The sequence below is a fragment of the Ranitomeya imitator genome, chromosome 5 (genome assembly GCF_032444005.1).
Source record: "Ranitomeya imitator isolate aRanImi1 chromosome 5, aRanImi1.pri, whole genome shotgun sequence".
Classification (NCBI taxonomy): domain Eukaryota; kingdom Metazoa; phylum Chordata; class Amphibia; order Anura; family Dendrobatidae; genus Ranitomeya; species Ranitomeya imitator.
Window position 1 is genome coordinate 419,586,806 of NC_091286.1, and position 16,231 is coordinate 419,603,036.

The following is a 16,231-nucleotide window of genomic DNA, read 5'->3' on the forward strand; positions in this document are numbered from 1 at the left end:
GGCCCCAGGAAGATGGCCGCCCGCACCGATGAAAGGAATGACAGCGCAGATCGCGCGCTGTGTCTTCACGTGGGCACAGGGAACCCGGACCTTGGACATGCGCACACCACTACGCCACCAACGGAAACCTGGGGAAGAAAAGAACGCTGTGAACACGCCCACCTGACCAGACCAGCCTGATTGACAGGCGAAAACGCCGACTTTGGTAATGTATTTCTCGGCATACATGGGGAATCAGGGTACACTACATACACTATAGTAACGCACAGCGCAGGCCCTATTTAACAGTATTTATATCTCAAAAAACGGGGGTGACAGGTTCCCTTTAAATATAAGGGTCTCATATTACCAATAGTAAAATGCAACTGGTATACATATATTCAAAAGGAGCCCCGATTATAAATAAACAGCCGGTGAAATACCAAAAAAAACAAATAAAAAGCCTGAAACACTTATCTGTGTTCAGGTCTCGCCTCTACGCGTTCCCCCCCCCCCCCCCCATGATATGGTTCCTCAAGAGGCATATGGGTAAATCGAAGTCCGTGTGCTAAAGTCACATCAGAGATAAATGCTGTGCCTGTTTGCAGGCATGGGGATTCCACTGCCCAAAGCTGCATTAAATAACCACCGCCCTTAAGATGCATCACAAGGGGAGGGGGCTAAATCATGCTTACATGTAATTACTGTTCCAATATCCCAAGGTTGGAATAGACACCTGTGCTGCCGTCCGTACGACTATCTTAAGACCGCCATTATTCTCGAGCTTACACCGGCGTCCTGGCTCTGCGCACGCGCCGTTTACAGACCCTAGAGGTCCGTTTCTCCCTAATCGGCACTGCGCATGCGCTGCCGGCCGCCATTTTTTTGAAGACAATCATACACTGCGCAGAAGCCGTATCCTTAACCTCAGAGTCCCCGACCAGTACTGCGCATGCGTTACCGGCCATAAATCCCTGTAAGGTAACAGTCGTGCGTAAGAACCATTAATTTGGCAGCCAGTCCATGTACACCAGCGCTCCATCAGTGGGCCGCTCTACACATCAGTACGCGCGCTTATCAATAGAAGCTTAGCTCACACAGAGGACCGTTGTGCCCAGTCGTCATATTGACACGACTATTGCAGTGTAAACCTCCTATTAATTATCATACCTTCATACCCTGCTAGCAAATCACCACATGATATAAAGCATTGACATCTAGCTTATATCTATTCAGCGAACTCATAGCAGGTATAGAGTATAATGCTCACAAATAAACGCACAGATAGACGCTCAGATGAAAAAATAGCAGCGCCCAAAGTCAGTTAACGGATCCCCAAACCTTTATTAAACACCCATTAGATAGTATCTATAATTAGATGGCACTGGAATTATGATAGAACTCCTGTAATATAATCACATATACTGCAAACCGTCTATTAGGTTTACACAGTTCTCTTAATCATATCAGGGAGAGAAGGGCAGAAACGGACCAAATGAGAACAGTTCACACAAAACAACTATACGTCAATCGTTCATTAAGTCCCCTCGGGACCACCGACTCCATCCTGAATATCCATTGGGTTTCCTTTTGCAGCATAACCCTATCCCAGTCTCCTCGCCTTCCATTTTGTTTCACCACCTCTAAGACACAGAAAGACAGTACCCCATTGTTACCCTGATGTGACGCGCTATGGGTGTGTCTCTACCATTTTTGATATCTCCCAGGTGTTCCCCGATCCTCCTTCTAAGTTCTCTTTTGGTCTTCCCTATATAGTTCAGTGGGCATGTACACGTAGCCATATAGACCACCCCCTGTGGTCTTACAATTGGCAAAATCTCTACAGAAAAATTGCCTACCATTAGATGCACTGGTGAAGCTCTTACATGGTACTAAAAAGTCACAAAATGAGCAATTTCCACATTTAAAAGTACCATTAATCCGGCTATCAAGCCAGGTTCCTTCATGTTTTGGTCTTTTATAATGGCTGTGTACAAGCTGATCTTTAAGGGAACGTCCCTTACGGAAGGTGATCTGGGGTCTACCTGGGACGATACCTACCAGGGTCTCATCCATTTGTAAAATACCCCAATGTTTGTTGAGGATACTGAAAACCCGATTGACCTGGTTATCATAAGTTCCAATGATCCTCGGGATATCCTCAACCTCTGGTTTACTTTTAGTCTGTAGGAGAGACCGTCTATCTTTCCCCATAGCATTTCTAAAGGCCAGATCCAGGACCTCATCCGGATAGCCCCGATCCCTGAACCTCTCTCTTAAAATCATACGCCTGTGCCCTGAAAGTAGCAGGGCTCGAGCAGTTTCTTCTTGTTCTTAAGTATTGGCCCCGCGGGATGCCCCTCTTAAGGGGGGCCGGATGGTGGCTCTCCCACCGAAGAAGGGCATTTGTAGCCGTTGGTTTACGAAACAGTCGTGTATCCAACATACCATTAGCATTGATGGTGATCTTTACATCCAGAAAGGCCAGTTCACACATCACTTTCTGACGTGAATCTCAGGCCCACCTCGTTGTTATTCAGGCTTTGTACAAAACTGTTAAACTCCATTTTTGTGCCACTCCATATCACCAGGACATCGTCAATATATCTGTACCACGCCGATATCTTGTTAGTCCACCATTCCTCTACTCCAGAGAACACAACAGTTTCCTCCCACCAGCCCAGGAGGAGATTTGCATACGAGGGTGCACAAGAGCAACCCATCGCGGTCCCCCTGAGCTGGTGGAAGTACTTCCTATCAAAAAGAAAATAGTTGTGGGTTAAGATAAACTCCATCAACTCAAGCACAAATCTGTTGTGTTTCTCAAAGAAGACGGCTCTCGTTCTTAAAAAGTATTCTAGTGCCCTAAGGCCCATGGCGTGGGGGATGCTGCTATATAAGGCCTCAACGTCAATTGAGCCTAAGATAGTCCCCTGTTCTACCATCACGCCGTCTATCTTTTGAAGTAGATCAGACGTGTCCCGCACGTATGAGGGCAGTGATGTTACAAATGGGCGTAGAATATTATCTACATAAATACCAACGTTCTGACTCAATGAGCCAACCCCTGAAACTATGGGGCGTCCCCTTAGGGGAGAGAGGCCCTTATGCACTTTGGGGAGTGCGTAAAAGGTTGGGATCATTGGAGTTCGGGGGACCAAAAACTTATGCTCATTAAACGAGATCAACTTTTCATTTAGACCAGCGTCCAAGATAGTCATCAATGACGCTGTAAACCTCTCTATAGGGTCATTATCAAGTCTGCCATATGTCTCCTCATCATCAAGGATTAGTTTACACATAAACATATTTTTGATGGTCGAGGATGACCAAATTACCACCTTTATCAGATTGCTTAACTATGATTTGGTCATTTTTCTCCAATCTCTCTAAAGCCTCCCATTCATCACTGCTCAGATTAGATGGTACATCTCCATTTCTACGGCCAATCTTTTTAAGGTCATCCTCGACCACCTTAAGGAAAATGTCAATATTGGTGTAATCTCCGGGGGGGGGGGCATTCTATTACTCTTCAATTTCAGGCCAGTATGTGGACCCATCCCTCTCCCCCTTTCATTGTCTTCCAAGAGGTCTCTTAGGGCATTTACCCCCCTCTAGGTCTTCAGAGATACCAAGTTCTAAGCACTGTTGCTTATTGTGTAAAGAAAAAAAACTTTCCATCTTAACTTACGGCAGTAAAGATCCAAATCCTTAACCCAAGAGAAGGTATTGAAACAAGTCGTAGATACAAACGTAAGCCCCTTTAATACATTGATCTCTCCAGATAAAGCATACCCACTGAGGTTCATAATCTGGTTATCATCAAACGTAGTTCTCACACCCATTTCCTCAGATCGTACCCCACCGGGGCCCTTTGCTCTAAAAAAAAGAGGAAGAAGGAGGTACAGAAAAGGATGAGGAGGAAGATGAGGGTGCTGGAACCGAGGATCTGATTGGTGCCCCAAAAACCACTGGCTCCTTTTGTGTGGCCCATGAATCCCTGATCTCGATCCCTGCCACCCTGATATATGCCCATATGGCCTCTTTGTCTCTGCCATTTTCCTTTCCCCCTATATGACGAGGAACCTCCTCCACCTCTTTGTTTCCAATGTCCCCCTGCCCTTTCTGTGTCTGAACCCTCTGCTTCAGAGGATTAAACCTCTGACACCGTTTCTATACCTCCTGAAAAGTCCGTAAGGGACGTTCCCTTAAAGATCGGCTTGTACACAGCCATTATAAAAGACCAAAACATGAAGGAACCTGGCTTGATAGCCGGATTAATGGTACTTTTAAATGTGGAAATTGCTCATTTTGTGACTTTTTAGTACCATGTAAGAGCTTCACCAGTGCATCTAATGGTAGGCATTTTTTCTGTAGAGATTTTGCCAATTGTAAGACCACAGGGGTGGTCTATATGGCTACGTGTACATGCCCACTGAACTACAGGTCCTTCTCAAAAAAATTAGCATATAGTGTTAAATTTCATTATTTACCATAATGTAATGATTACAATTAAACTTTCATATATTATAGATTCATTATCCACCAACTGAAATTTGTCAGGTCTTTTATTGTTTTAATACTGATGATTTTGGCATACAACTCCTGATAACCCAAAAAACCTGTCAATAAATTAGCATATCAAGAAAAGGTTCTCTAAACGACCTATTACCCTAATCTTCTGAATCAACTAATTAACTCTAAACACATGCAAAAGATACCTGAGGCTTTTATAAACTCCCTGCCTGGTTCATTACTCAAAACCCCCATCATGGGTATGACTAGCGACCTGACAGATGTCAAGAAGGCCATCATTGACACCCTCAAGCAAGAGGGTAAGACCCAGAAAGAAATTTCTCAACAAATAGGCTGTTCCCAGAGTGCTGTATCAAGGCACCTCAATGGTAAGTCTGTTGGAAGGAAACAATGTGGCAGAAAACGCTGTACAACGAGAAGAGGAGACCGGACCCTGAGGAAGATTGTGGAGAAGGACCGATTCCAGACCTTGGGGAACCTGAGGAAGCAGTGGACTGAGTCTGGTGTGGAAACATCCAGAGCCACCGTGCACAGGCGTGTGCAGGAAATGGGTTACAGGTGCCGCATTCCCCAGGTAAAGCCACTTTTGAACCATAAACAGCGGCAGAGGCGCCTGACCTGGGCTACAGAGAAGCAGCACTGGACTGTTGCTAAGTGGTCCCAAGTACTTTTTTCTGATGAAAGCAAATTTTGCATGTCATTCGGAAATCAAGGTGCCAGAGTCTGGAGGAAGACTGGGGAGAAGGAAATGCCAAAATGCCTGAAGTCCAGTGTCAAGTACCCACAGTCAGTGATGGTGTGGGGTGCCATGTCAGCTGCTGGTGTTGGTCCACTATGTTTCATCAAGGGCAGGGTCAATGCAGCTAGCCATCAGGAGATTTTGGAGCACTTCATGCTTCCATCGGCTGAAATGCTTTATGGAGATGAAGATTTCATTTTTCAGCACGACCTGGCACCTGCTCACAGTGCCAAAACCACTGGTAAATGGTTTACTGACCATGGTATTACTGTGCTCAATTGGCCTGCCAACTCTCCTGACCGGAACCCCATAGAGAATCTGTGGGATATTGTGAAGAGAAAGTTGAGAGACGCAAGACCCAACACTCTGGATGAGCTTAAGGCCGCTATTGAAGCATCCTGGGCCTCCATAACATCTCAGCAGTGTGACAGGCTGATTGCCTCCATGCCACGCCGCATTGAAGCAGTCATTTCTGCCAAAGGATTCCCGACCAAGTATTGAGTGCATAACTGAACATTATTATTTGATGTTTTTTTTGTTTGTTATTAAAAAACACTTTTATTTGATTGGATGGGTGAAATATGCTAATTTATTGAGACAGGTTTTTTGGGTTATCAGGAGTTGTATGCCAAAATCATCAGTATTAAAACAATAAAAGACCTGACAAATTTCAGTTGGTGGATAATGAATCTATAATATATGAAAGTTTAATTGTAATCATTACATTATGGTAAATAATGAAATTTAACACTATATGCTAATTTTTTGAGAAGGACCTGTATATAGGGAAGACCAAAAGAGAACTGAGAAGGAGGATCGGGGAACACCTGGGAGATATCAAAAGTGGTAGAGACACACCCATAGCACGTCACATCTGGGAGTCACATCAGGGTAACAATAGGGTACTGTCTTTCTGTGTCTTAGAGGTGGTGAAACAAAATGGAAGGCGAGGAGACTGGGATAGGGTTATCCTTCAAAAGGAAACCCAATGGATATTCATGATGGAGTCGGTGGTCCCGCAGCAGTTTCCCATGAGTTTACAGTTCAATGTAAACCTATGGGAAACAAACGCTGCGGAAAAAAACTGCGCGGAAACAGAGGTTTACATTCCGCAGCATGTCACTTCTTTCTGCGGATTCCGCAGCGGTTTTACAACTGCTCCAATAGAAAACCGCAGTTGTAAAACCGCAGTGAAATCCGCAGAAAAACCTCAATAAACCTGCAGCGGTTTTATCAAATCCGCTGCAGAAAAATCTGCAGAGGACCAGAATACGAGTGCACATTGCCTAACCCTAATGGAAAAAAAAAAAAAAAATTCTCTTTATTTTATTATTGTCCCTACCTATGGGGGTGATAAGGGGGGGGGGGGGGGGGTAAGTTTACTATTTTTTTATTTTGATCACTGTGATAAAACCTGTCACAGTGATCAAAATGTACCTGGAACGAATCTGCCAGCTGGCGGACGCACTGCGCATGCGCCCGCCATTTTGGAAGATGGACGGACACCAGGAGGCTCGACAAGTATGAGGGGGTGGGGTGGGGTGGGGAAGGGTGTATCGTAGTACGGGGGGGAGCGGAGAGGAGGGGAGTGAAGCAGTGTACAGGACAGAACGGAGGACTGGGGAGGAGATCGGTGGTGGGTGGGCAGGGGGAGGTGGGTGCAGATGAGCGCTTCCAGCCATGGCCGATGATATTGCAGCATCGGCCATGGCTGGAGTGTAATATTTCACCACTTTTCATAGGTGAAATATTACAAATTACTCCGATTGATTGGCTGTTGAAAGTGCAACAGCCAATCAGAGCGATCGTAGCCATGTGGGGGCAAAGCCACCCCGCTGGGCTTAAGTACCGCTCCCCCTGTCCCTGCAGATCAGGTGAAATTGGAGTAAACCCTTTCACCCGATCTACAGGGACGCGATCATTCTGTGACACAGCATATGCATCACAGGTCGGATTGGCACCAACTTCCATGGCGCATACGCGGTGTCACAGGTCGGGAAAGGGTTAAAAAAAAACTAATAATTTCAGAATGGTGTCACATGTAGGTGGCTATTCCCCATTTAGGAATGTATGCCTCATCTACAACACATACTGTAGATTTTGATATGTGCAGGACCTCATGAAGGGAATAAATCCTTTGATCCTTATCTGCCAATTGCCAGCAGTCACATTTTTCCTTCACATCATTGGAGAGAATGAGGAACTTGCATAGACTAAGGCTATGCTCACACGTTCCTGATTTCCCTCCTTTTTTTTCTGGACTAAAAACCGTAGCTCTTGGCAGAAAACGCAGGTCCTTTTTTTGGTGCGTTTTTTGATGCAGTTTCCTATGCAGAGTCTGTTTTCTAGGAAGTTTTTTAGGGTTAAAATGGCTGAAAATACCCTACCCCTACTCTAACCTTAGTGGAAAAAAAAATAAATAAAAAAACAAAACTTTAATTTTTTTATTGTCCCTACCTATGGGGGTGACAAAGGGGGGGTGGGGAGGGGTGGGAGGGGGGTCATTTACTATTTTTTTTAATTTTGATCACAGATATAATCTCAGTGATCAAAATGCACTTTGTAACGATATAACGAATTCGGCGGGCGCACTGCGCATGCGCCCGCCATTTTGCAAGATGGCGGCGCCCAGGGAGAAGACGGCCGGACGGACACCGGGAGGCCGGGCAAGTATAAGGGGGGGGTTGGGGGGCAGCCACACTGCAGCGGTTCTGCACCACAAACCGCAGAAAACCCGCAGATATTTTTCTCATCTGCGGGTTTGACCTCACAATGGAGGTCTATGGGTGCAGAACCGCTGCAGTTCCGCAAAAAGAAATGACATGGTACTTCTTTTTTACCGCGGCTATTCAGTGCGGCTTTTTTTCTGAATTTCAGGATCGTGTGCACAGTGGTTCCTGTTTTCCATAGGGTACATTGTACTGTACCCTGCATGGAAAACAGCTGCGGAACCGCAGCGGCAAAAACGCTGCGGTTCCGCAGAAAAAAAACGCACTGTGTGAACATGGCCTAAGGGGTGATCTTATGTTATCGCGATTTTCCGCAATGTGGGCACAGCAGTTCCTGTTTTCCATAGGGTACATTGTAATGTACCCTGCATGGAAAACAGCTGCGGACCCGCAGCGGGAAAATCGCAGCGAATCCGCATGAAAAAAAGGATGGTGTGAACATGGCCTAACAAGCAGAGCCCAGCTGTTGGGGTAACTCCCATAGATTTCATCAAAAATGGCTGCAAGCCTATGGAATGCAACAGCTGGGATTCAGGAAAGTGCTTCTCACTAATCATACCAAGAAGAATCATTTCAGAATGTTGTCCCTTTGTCACTCACAATCTGTAGATAAGTTTATTTTCATTTTCTGCCTTAACATTAAAATGTAGTTGCATAAGTGTGAACAACCAATAATTGGGAGATTTGGTGGTGTTCAGAAATAGTCACTTACATCATCTCATGTTAAAAATGGAGTTGGTACACAGCTGCCATAATGTAAAGCGATTCTGATTATAAAATGCAGCTGTCCTAGTAGGATTTTATTAGAGATGGGAATACTTTTTTTTTTTTTTATAAAAATGGCGATTTAAAAAAAAAAAAAAAAAAAAAAAAGAAAATTAAAGTAACCATGGCTGTGGAGTCGGGGTCCATTTTGGTGGAGTAAATATAAAATGGACCGACTCCTAGAATATATAATAAATTGGGTTCAGTGCTGTTCATGTTTTCATAAAATGGAAAAGTTAATGCGCTATAAATGTGTTATGTTCCTGATCAGCTTTTAGCTGAGATGAATCTGTGCTGCACTTTATGCACATGCTCAGTAGTGAGACAGTTCTGTGGGGTCAGAAGTCTGGAGATTTGGCTTGACAACTACACACCCCTGCATGTAAACTAAAGCAAATTAATAGGTTCTTTTTTGATAAGGGGAAAGCGGTAAATACATCTTTAAAATTTACTTAGCACACCACACCCTCACAATAGCTTAGTGCAGGTTTCTCAGTGGGTGAAATGTGATCATACAACACTGATCTCCTGGTCTTACCACCTGCTTCATTATACAGCATAGATGACAGACCTTTCAGATAGGGTCCCTGTGTACCAAGGGGAAGCACAGCAGAGCTTAGCAGTACTCAACAGCACTGTCAGCAGAGCTGAACCTCCCCACACTGTCCAGTGATGCAACAGTAATCACACTTATGTCTGGTGTGCACCTTGCAATCACTGCTTTGAGATCGGTGCGCGCGCACGCATGTGTGGTGTTCTCACTGCAGAGAGTACAAGTTGCTTGAGTACAGCAGACAAATCGGATAAGGCTACTTTTACACTTGCGTCAGTACGGGGCCATCGCAAACCATCGGCCCGACGTATAGTGTGTTAAATGTAGCACAACGTGGGCAGCGGATGCAGTTTTATAACGCATCCGCTGCCCATTGCGATGAGCGGGGAGGAGGGGGCGGAGTTTCGACCACATGCGAAAATAGCGGACACAAGGCACAAAAAAGTTACATTGAACGTTTTTTGTGCGTCACGTCCGCCAAAAACATCCGTTGCACGATGGATGCAACGTGTGGCCATACGTTGCAATGCGCCGCTAATGCAAGTCAATGGAGAAAAAACACGCATCCTGCGGGCAACTTTGCAGGATGCATTTCTCCAAAACGCCACATTGCGGACAGACAGCAAACGACGCAAGTGTGAAAGTAGCCTCACTGACACGAACCAACCAGGAGAGCTGATACGCGTTTGTAGTGCGACACAGCTAAACTCCGCTGCACGGCCCATTCCCTCACACCGACTTATGCAGGAAGTTAGGCCAAGAGATCACAGCGGTGTCTGAGAACTCTGCTCTAAGCTATGGTGGGGGGCATTTTTTCCTTTTTGTGCAGCTTGTGATATGTCAGTATCTTACAGGAATAAGTACACAGGTAAGAATGTGCCATATTATATTTTACATGGGAGGTGCACTGGTTTTGGTCGATCCTCCAATTACAAGCCATACAAGTTTCTTTTGGTAACTATGTACCAATATACCCAGGCTATCCATTTACACAAGCCATTTTTTTTAACATTCCCCAGGTGTCCCCACTTTTAGTTTCACTAGTGTCTCAATATTAACTCTCATTTTATTCAAACAGAAAACCAGTGTGGCTTTTTTTATTATACTGGCTTGCATTCCGTCTATTATGGGTGTTGTCCTCAATGATGCCCATGGAGACTTATTACATGGATTGTCGGTGTAGGGTGTTAATGTAATCTGACAGGAGCACTAGGTAGTGGCAGACCATGATTCCGCAATGCATCACTTAGTTTACTGGGTGCAGCAGTTGAAGGCGATATCTGGGACTCTAAGGGTATGTGCACACGCTGCACATTTGCAGCGGATTGGTTTTCCATGAGTTTACAGTACCATGTAAGCCTATGGAAGACAAAATCTGCAGTGCACATGTAAACAATGTAGCACTGTTTATTCCGCAGCAGGTCAATTCTTTGTGCGTATTCCGCAGGTGTTAAGCCACAAAATAAATATATATATATATATATATATATATATATACACATATATACATATATACATATACACACACACTCTGCAGGCAAGACGCACCGCGTTTTAACCGCAGATTTCACCTGCGGATTCCTATTGAGGAGCAGGTGTAAAATGCTGCAGAATCCGCACAAAAGAATTAACATGCTACGGAAAATACACAGCAGTGTTTCCGCGTGGTATTTTCCGCACCATGGGCACTGTGGATTTGGTTTTCCATAGGTTTACATGGAACTGTAAACTGCATGGAAAGCTGCTGCGAATCCGCAGCGTCAAATCCGCAGCCAAATCCAGTGTGCACATACTCATAGCAGCAGTTTTTTTCCTGTTGACAGGGCAGGGCTATTGGTGTCATGCTGATTGACAGCTAGCTTCCACTGCCTATTTGGGGGAAGCCGGCTGTCTATCAGCATGACACTAGTGGCCATGCCCTGTCAACAGGAAGAGAAACTACTGCGCTGTTGACAGGGAGCAGCTGAATCTCTGTCAGGAGCCAGTCAATGACCAGCGCTGGGTACGACAGGTAGATGCCTCTTCGCAACTACTTTTTTTTTTTGTTTTTTTTAAATTCAGATATCCCCTGTAACAAAAAAAAAAAAAAAAGTTGGATCTGCAGCACATCTAAGATGTTGATCCAATATAATCCCACCCAAACCACTGAGTAAAGGTACCGTCACATTTAGCGACGCTGCAGCGATATAGACAACGAGCCGATCGCTGCAGTGTCGCTGTTTAGGTCGCTAGGAGACGGCAAACATCGGCCACAGCTGAGCTATGCAGGAGCGATCCAGTGACGTAACGGCAACTCATTTATCGTTCCCGCTGGTTGTTCGCTCCATGAAAAACCATTGCAGGCATTGTTGCTTTTGCTGTCAAACATAACGAATCACGCCGACCTGACGACCAAATAAAGTTCTGGACTTCTAGCTCCGACCAGCGATGTCACAGCAGGATCCAGATCGCTGCTGCGTGTCAAACCCAACGAGATCGCTATCCAGGACGCTGCAACGTCACGGATTGCTATCGTTCTCGTTGGAAAGTTGCTCAGTGTGAAGGTACCTTAACAGCTTGTGTACGTTGTACAGTGACAAAGCTGCTAATCAGTGCTTTTAGTGGGGCTGGACCAGAAAGCACAAGACAGCTTGTCGTGTAGAGATCATCTACTTCAGGTAAAACACTTTTTCCGTTTCAAAACAAATTAGTAAATGACACATTGGTGGAATCAGGTCTATCTGCGTTATTATGGTGCTTTCAGATTCCACGGCAAAAGACTGGCGACATTCCCTTTAATGCAGCTAAATAAGCACAAGAAAGGAAGAACCAAAAACACCCATATAGCACACAAAGAACTACTGCAATACATTTTGTAACTACCGTCTTACAGACAACATAACTGTAGTTTTGCCAACGTCACTTAGACGACCACCACAACTGCCTTATCGGCCTCTATACTCACAAGCCCTGGCTAACCCTGCACCCACCACTGATTGGCAGCTTTCTACCCATGGACAGTTTGCACAGAAAACTAGTGATGTGGGTGGCAACATACAGAGCTCAACACAGGGTTGTGTAGTCTGTAAGCCAAGCCTCCAACCCCACTGCACTGATCACTACTGAGCATGTGCATAAAGTGCAGCACAGATTCATCACAGCTAAATCCTATATCCCTAGTAAGTACCACCCAGAACAAGCTTTTTTTTTTTTTTTTTTTTTAATCCCTCAGCTCTGCCAAAATCCACTCCATAGTCCTCACAATGTACAGGTTTGCCTGGTGTTGAATCTGATTGGCAGCATGATGGATCTGTATTCAAAGGCGATACTTACAATATTAGTAATTGTGGTCCGCGCTCGATCCATTTTCATCACAACCTGGTCAGACCCCTGCAATAAAAGCCATATTACAGATTAGCACAAGCTCCCAGGTCTTCAGACCATACCCCAAACCTAGTGTGCCCACAGACCCTGAAGTGATTGACGGATGTGTGATGTGGTGTTACAGAGTGTAAGGGCAGGATCGCTCAATCTACTGTGGTTAATTTGTGTTTTACGGGAGAGATCTGTGCACAAAGTAGAAACAGCTCAGTTACAACTAGAGAATAAAGCTTCAGAACCGGTTGGCACTAAAGCTACCTAGGCAAAGGCCAACATGGTTCGATAACATATTGGCAGATCTCCCTTGCAGCAGCCATAACTTGACACAGTGCCATAAAATGGGGTGTGACCCACAGCGATTTCATATCACCTTGGCCTCAGAGCATACATGCCCAACGGCGGACTTCGATCTCCAATATCAAAGGTCTGGATCTTGGCTAATGCCGACCACCTGCAGTTATATTCCTCGCCCATTGGAATGTGGCCATTGCCCATGTAGAGTATGCCAAGCCCACATGGTGGGCGGCTAGGTGTTAGGATTTGCTTAGCAATAATCAGAGTGATCAGCATCTTATCATCCAGGTATGGTTCAGTAAAGGCTTCCAGAGGAGAGGGATCTAGATGTTGCAGGTGCAATATAGGTCTTAGGCTATGTGCACACGTCAGGATTTCTTGCAGAAATTTTCCTGGCAAAAAAACGGACATTTCTGCCCGAAATCTGCATGCGTTTTTACCGCGATTTTGACACGTTTGTGCGTTTTTTCCCCAATGCATAGAATTGCGGGAAAAACGCAGAAAATCCGCAAAAATAATGAACATGCTCATTTTTTACCGCGATGCGTTTTTTCGCGGAAAAAAACCCATCCATGTGCACATAGAATGCATAATGTATGCGTTTTTAATGAGTTTTTATAGCGTTTTTACCGTGAAAAACCACGAAAAAAAAAGCGAAAAAACCTGAACGTGTGCACATAGCCTAAGACTGGCCAAGTTATGGTCCCATCAATCAAGCCTTAAGGCAAGTTCACACGGGGTGTTTTTGCTGCAGCAAAACCTGATTTCTTGGCAGGAAAAAAAAAAGCTGTGTCAAAAACACAGGTTTAGAAGCGTTTCTCTTTTTTTGGCCCTTTGCGCAGGCCAATAAAATCGAGTGCCCCCAGACGGGGGGGGGGGGCTAAAAAAAACAACTTCCTGTACATAGAATAGAGTATTTGTGTTTATTATTTTTATTTCAAGAGAGACGGTGTCGCATGGATTACCTGAATAATAAAGTGGTAAAAAAACAAAACACGTGTTTTATTTCATTAAAGGACTTTATTCTGGCTGTGTCTTTATTTAACATTACAACTATAGGATTAGCAATGGATAGATGTCTTATAGACGGCTCTCCGTTACCAAGCCGCGAGCTTAATGTCACTGGTGACATCAACCCCATAAATATTACCCCGCTTGCCACCACAACAGGGCAAGTGGGAAGAGCCCTGCAAAGCACCAGAATTGGCACATCTAATAGATGTGCCTTCTCTGGGCAGCTGCAGGCTGCTATTTTTAGGCTGGGTGCAACATCCATTGACCCTTACCAGCCTGAGAATACCAGACCTCAGCTGTGAGCTTTAGCAAGCTCCACTCCTGGTTTTGGCTTACAAATATTGAGATAAAATACTGATGGAAGATGCTGACCAAATACTGTGTACGTAAGCATCTCATTTTTAATGCATTTTGCAATTTTTGGGCATGATGCGTTTTTTTTTTTTTTTACACACAAAAAAAAAAAAAAAAAAAAAAAAAAAAAAAAAAACAGTACATCTTTGTAAAACACCAGCCACCGAGGACTCAAGTGTTAATGTTTCGCATGTAAAATAGACATTGTCACTACCGGCATTTTGGATGAGATTTGTGACAAGACATCTCCCCCCTGCAGTCCAGGGTTTTTTTTTTTTTTGGTTTTTTTTATTAATGTCCCCAACATTAGGCCGGCGTCACACTAGCAGTATTTGGTCAGTATTTTACATCAGTATTTGTAACCAAAACCAGGGCTGGAACAATTAGAGGAAAAGTATAATAGAAACATATGCACCACTTCTGTATTTATCACCCACTCCTGGTTTTGGCTTCCAAATACTGATGTAAAATACTGACCAAATACTGCTAGTGTGATGGCTGCCGGAGTCTGTTTTTTCAGTGGAGGTGGCGATAAATATGTGGATTTACAGCAGGAAAAGCAGAGGTGACTGGGTGTAGTAGAGGAGCCTCACTCCTTGTGAGAAACATTTGCTGAAAGACCCTTCATGGCCGCGTCCGCCACATTCCCGGAATCACGTGAAGGTCACATTATTCCCGTATGGCACATAGGCGGCTCCATAGGGATAAGCCGATTACAGAATCATGTGGTGTCACCCTAGATGACCCCGGGGTACAGCCCAGAGGAGAGGGGGCTCAGCAGGCTCGGACTGGCCCACAGGGTAACAGGGGAATCCACAGTGGGCCCCCAACACCACCTTGTGGGAAGTACTCTGCATAGTTCACTCAGTACAGAAAAAGCAGAATCTCATCATTCATTAACCAAACCACCCAGTTTATTATTAAATAAGATTATAAGTAAATTTGTGAACGAGGGTAGTGGAATATGTGTATGTAAGTGAAAAGTGGGCCCCCCGAAGTGAGGATTATTGGTGGGCCCTTGTCACCCTGGGGCAGGGACATCACTGACAGCTGGGTCACCTTCAGGGCACAGAGGTTTATTACTTCAGCACATACATGTAACGCACCGAGCCCCCAGCACCACCGACAGTCACAACCCCCACATGTCAACACCACAAGAAGGAGGGCAGCCATGACAGCACGTGCTATGGAGCCGTCATGTGTGGAGGCCGCGCACACAGCAGACCCGTGCACCGTCACACATGACCTTCAGGAAAGCTGCACCGGGGTCCGGGGCCAATGACAGCCACACACGGAGGCAGACAGTGCAAGGCGGAGCACACAGCAATGAATGAAAGCCGGCACATAAGGAGTTACCAGCCGGCTCCGTCCTGCCAGCAGCCACCGGCAACAAAGAGCCGACTGTGTACGGGCCGGTACGGGCGGCCATGTGCTGGAACAATCACTTACCTCCCGCACGGCCAAGTGTCTCTTCACTAAAGCATGTGCCGACTCCTTATACGCCCCTCCGCACGTCCGCCTGCCGCGCCCCCTGAACCTAGACTCCGCCCTCAGACTAGCAGGTAGATCGCCGATAAGACCGGATGGATTGGCGGCTGATACAGAGCGGACGGCGCAACTGCCAAGATTAGGGGTCATATGAAAGCCAACGAGAGCGATACATCCGAGCCCCGCACAGCCCCCCATCATTCTGTGTATGAGCCCCACACAGCGCCCCCATGATTCTGTGTACAGCGCCCCCATGATTCTGTGTACGACACCGCACAGCACCCCATCATTCTGTGACCGAGCCCCGCACAGCGCCCCCATCATTCTGTGGCCAAGCCCAGCACAGCGCCCCCATTATTCTGTGTACGACACCGCACAGCACCCCATCATTCTGTGACCGAGCCCCGCACAGCGCCCCCA

At 45.6% G+C, this 16,231-nt stretch overlaps 1 protein-coding gene across 1 annotated transcript in view; it reads right to left on the bottom strand.

Annotated features, from left to right (window-relative positions):
• The window catches only part of TFRC (transferrin receptor), a 54,654-nt gene extending 38,819 nt beyond the window's left edge, over positions 1-15,835 (bottom strand). Inside the window, exons 1-2 of the mRNA XM_069727065.1 lie at positions 15,773-15,835; positions 12,614-12,670 (exon numbers count right to left, since the gene is read on the bottom strand). Of these exons, the coding sequence (XP_069583166.1) occupies positions 12,614-12,652 (39 nt within the window). The 5' untranslated portion in view covers positions 12,653-12,670; positions 15,773-15,835. The remainder of the gene's footprint in view (positions 1-12,613; positions 12,671-15,772) is intronic.
• Positions 15,836-16,231: the final 396 nt, after the last annotated feature.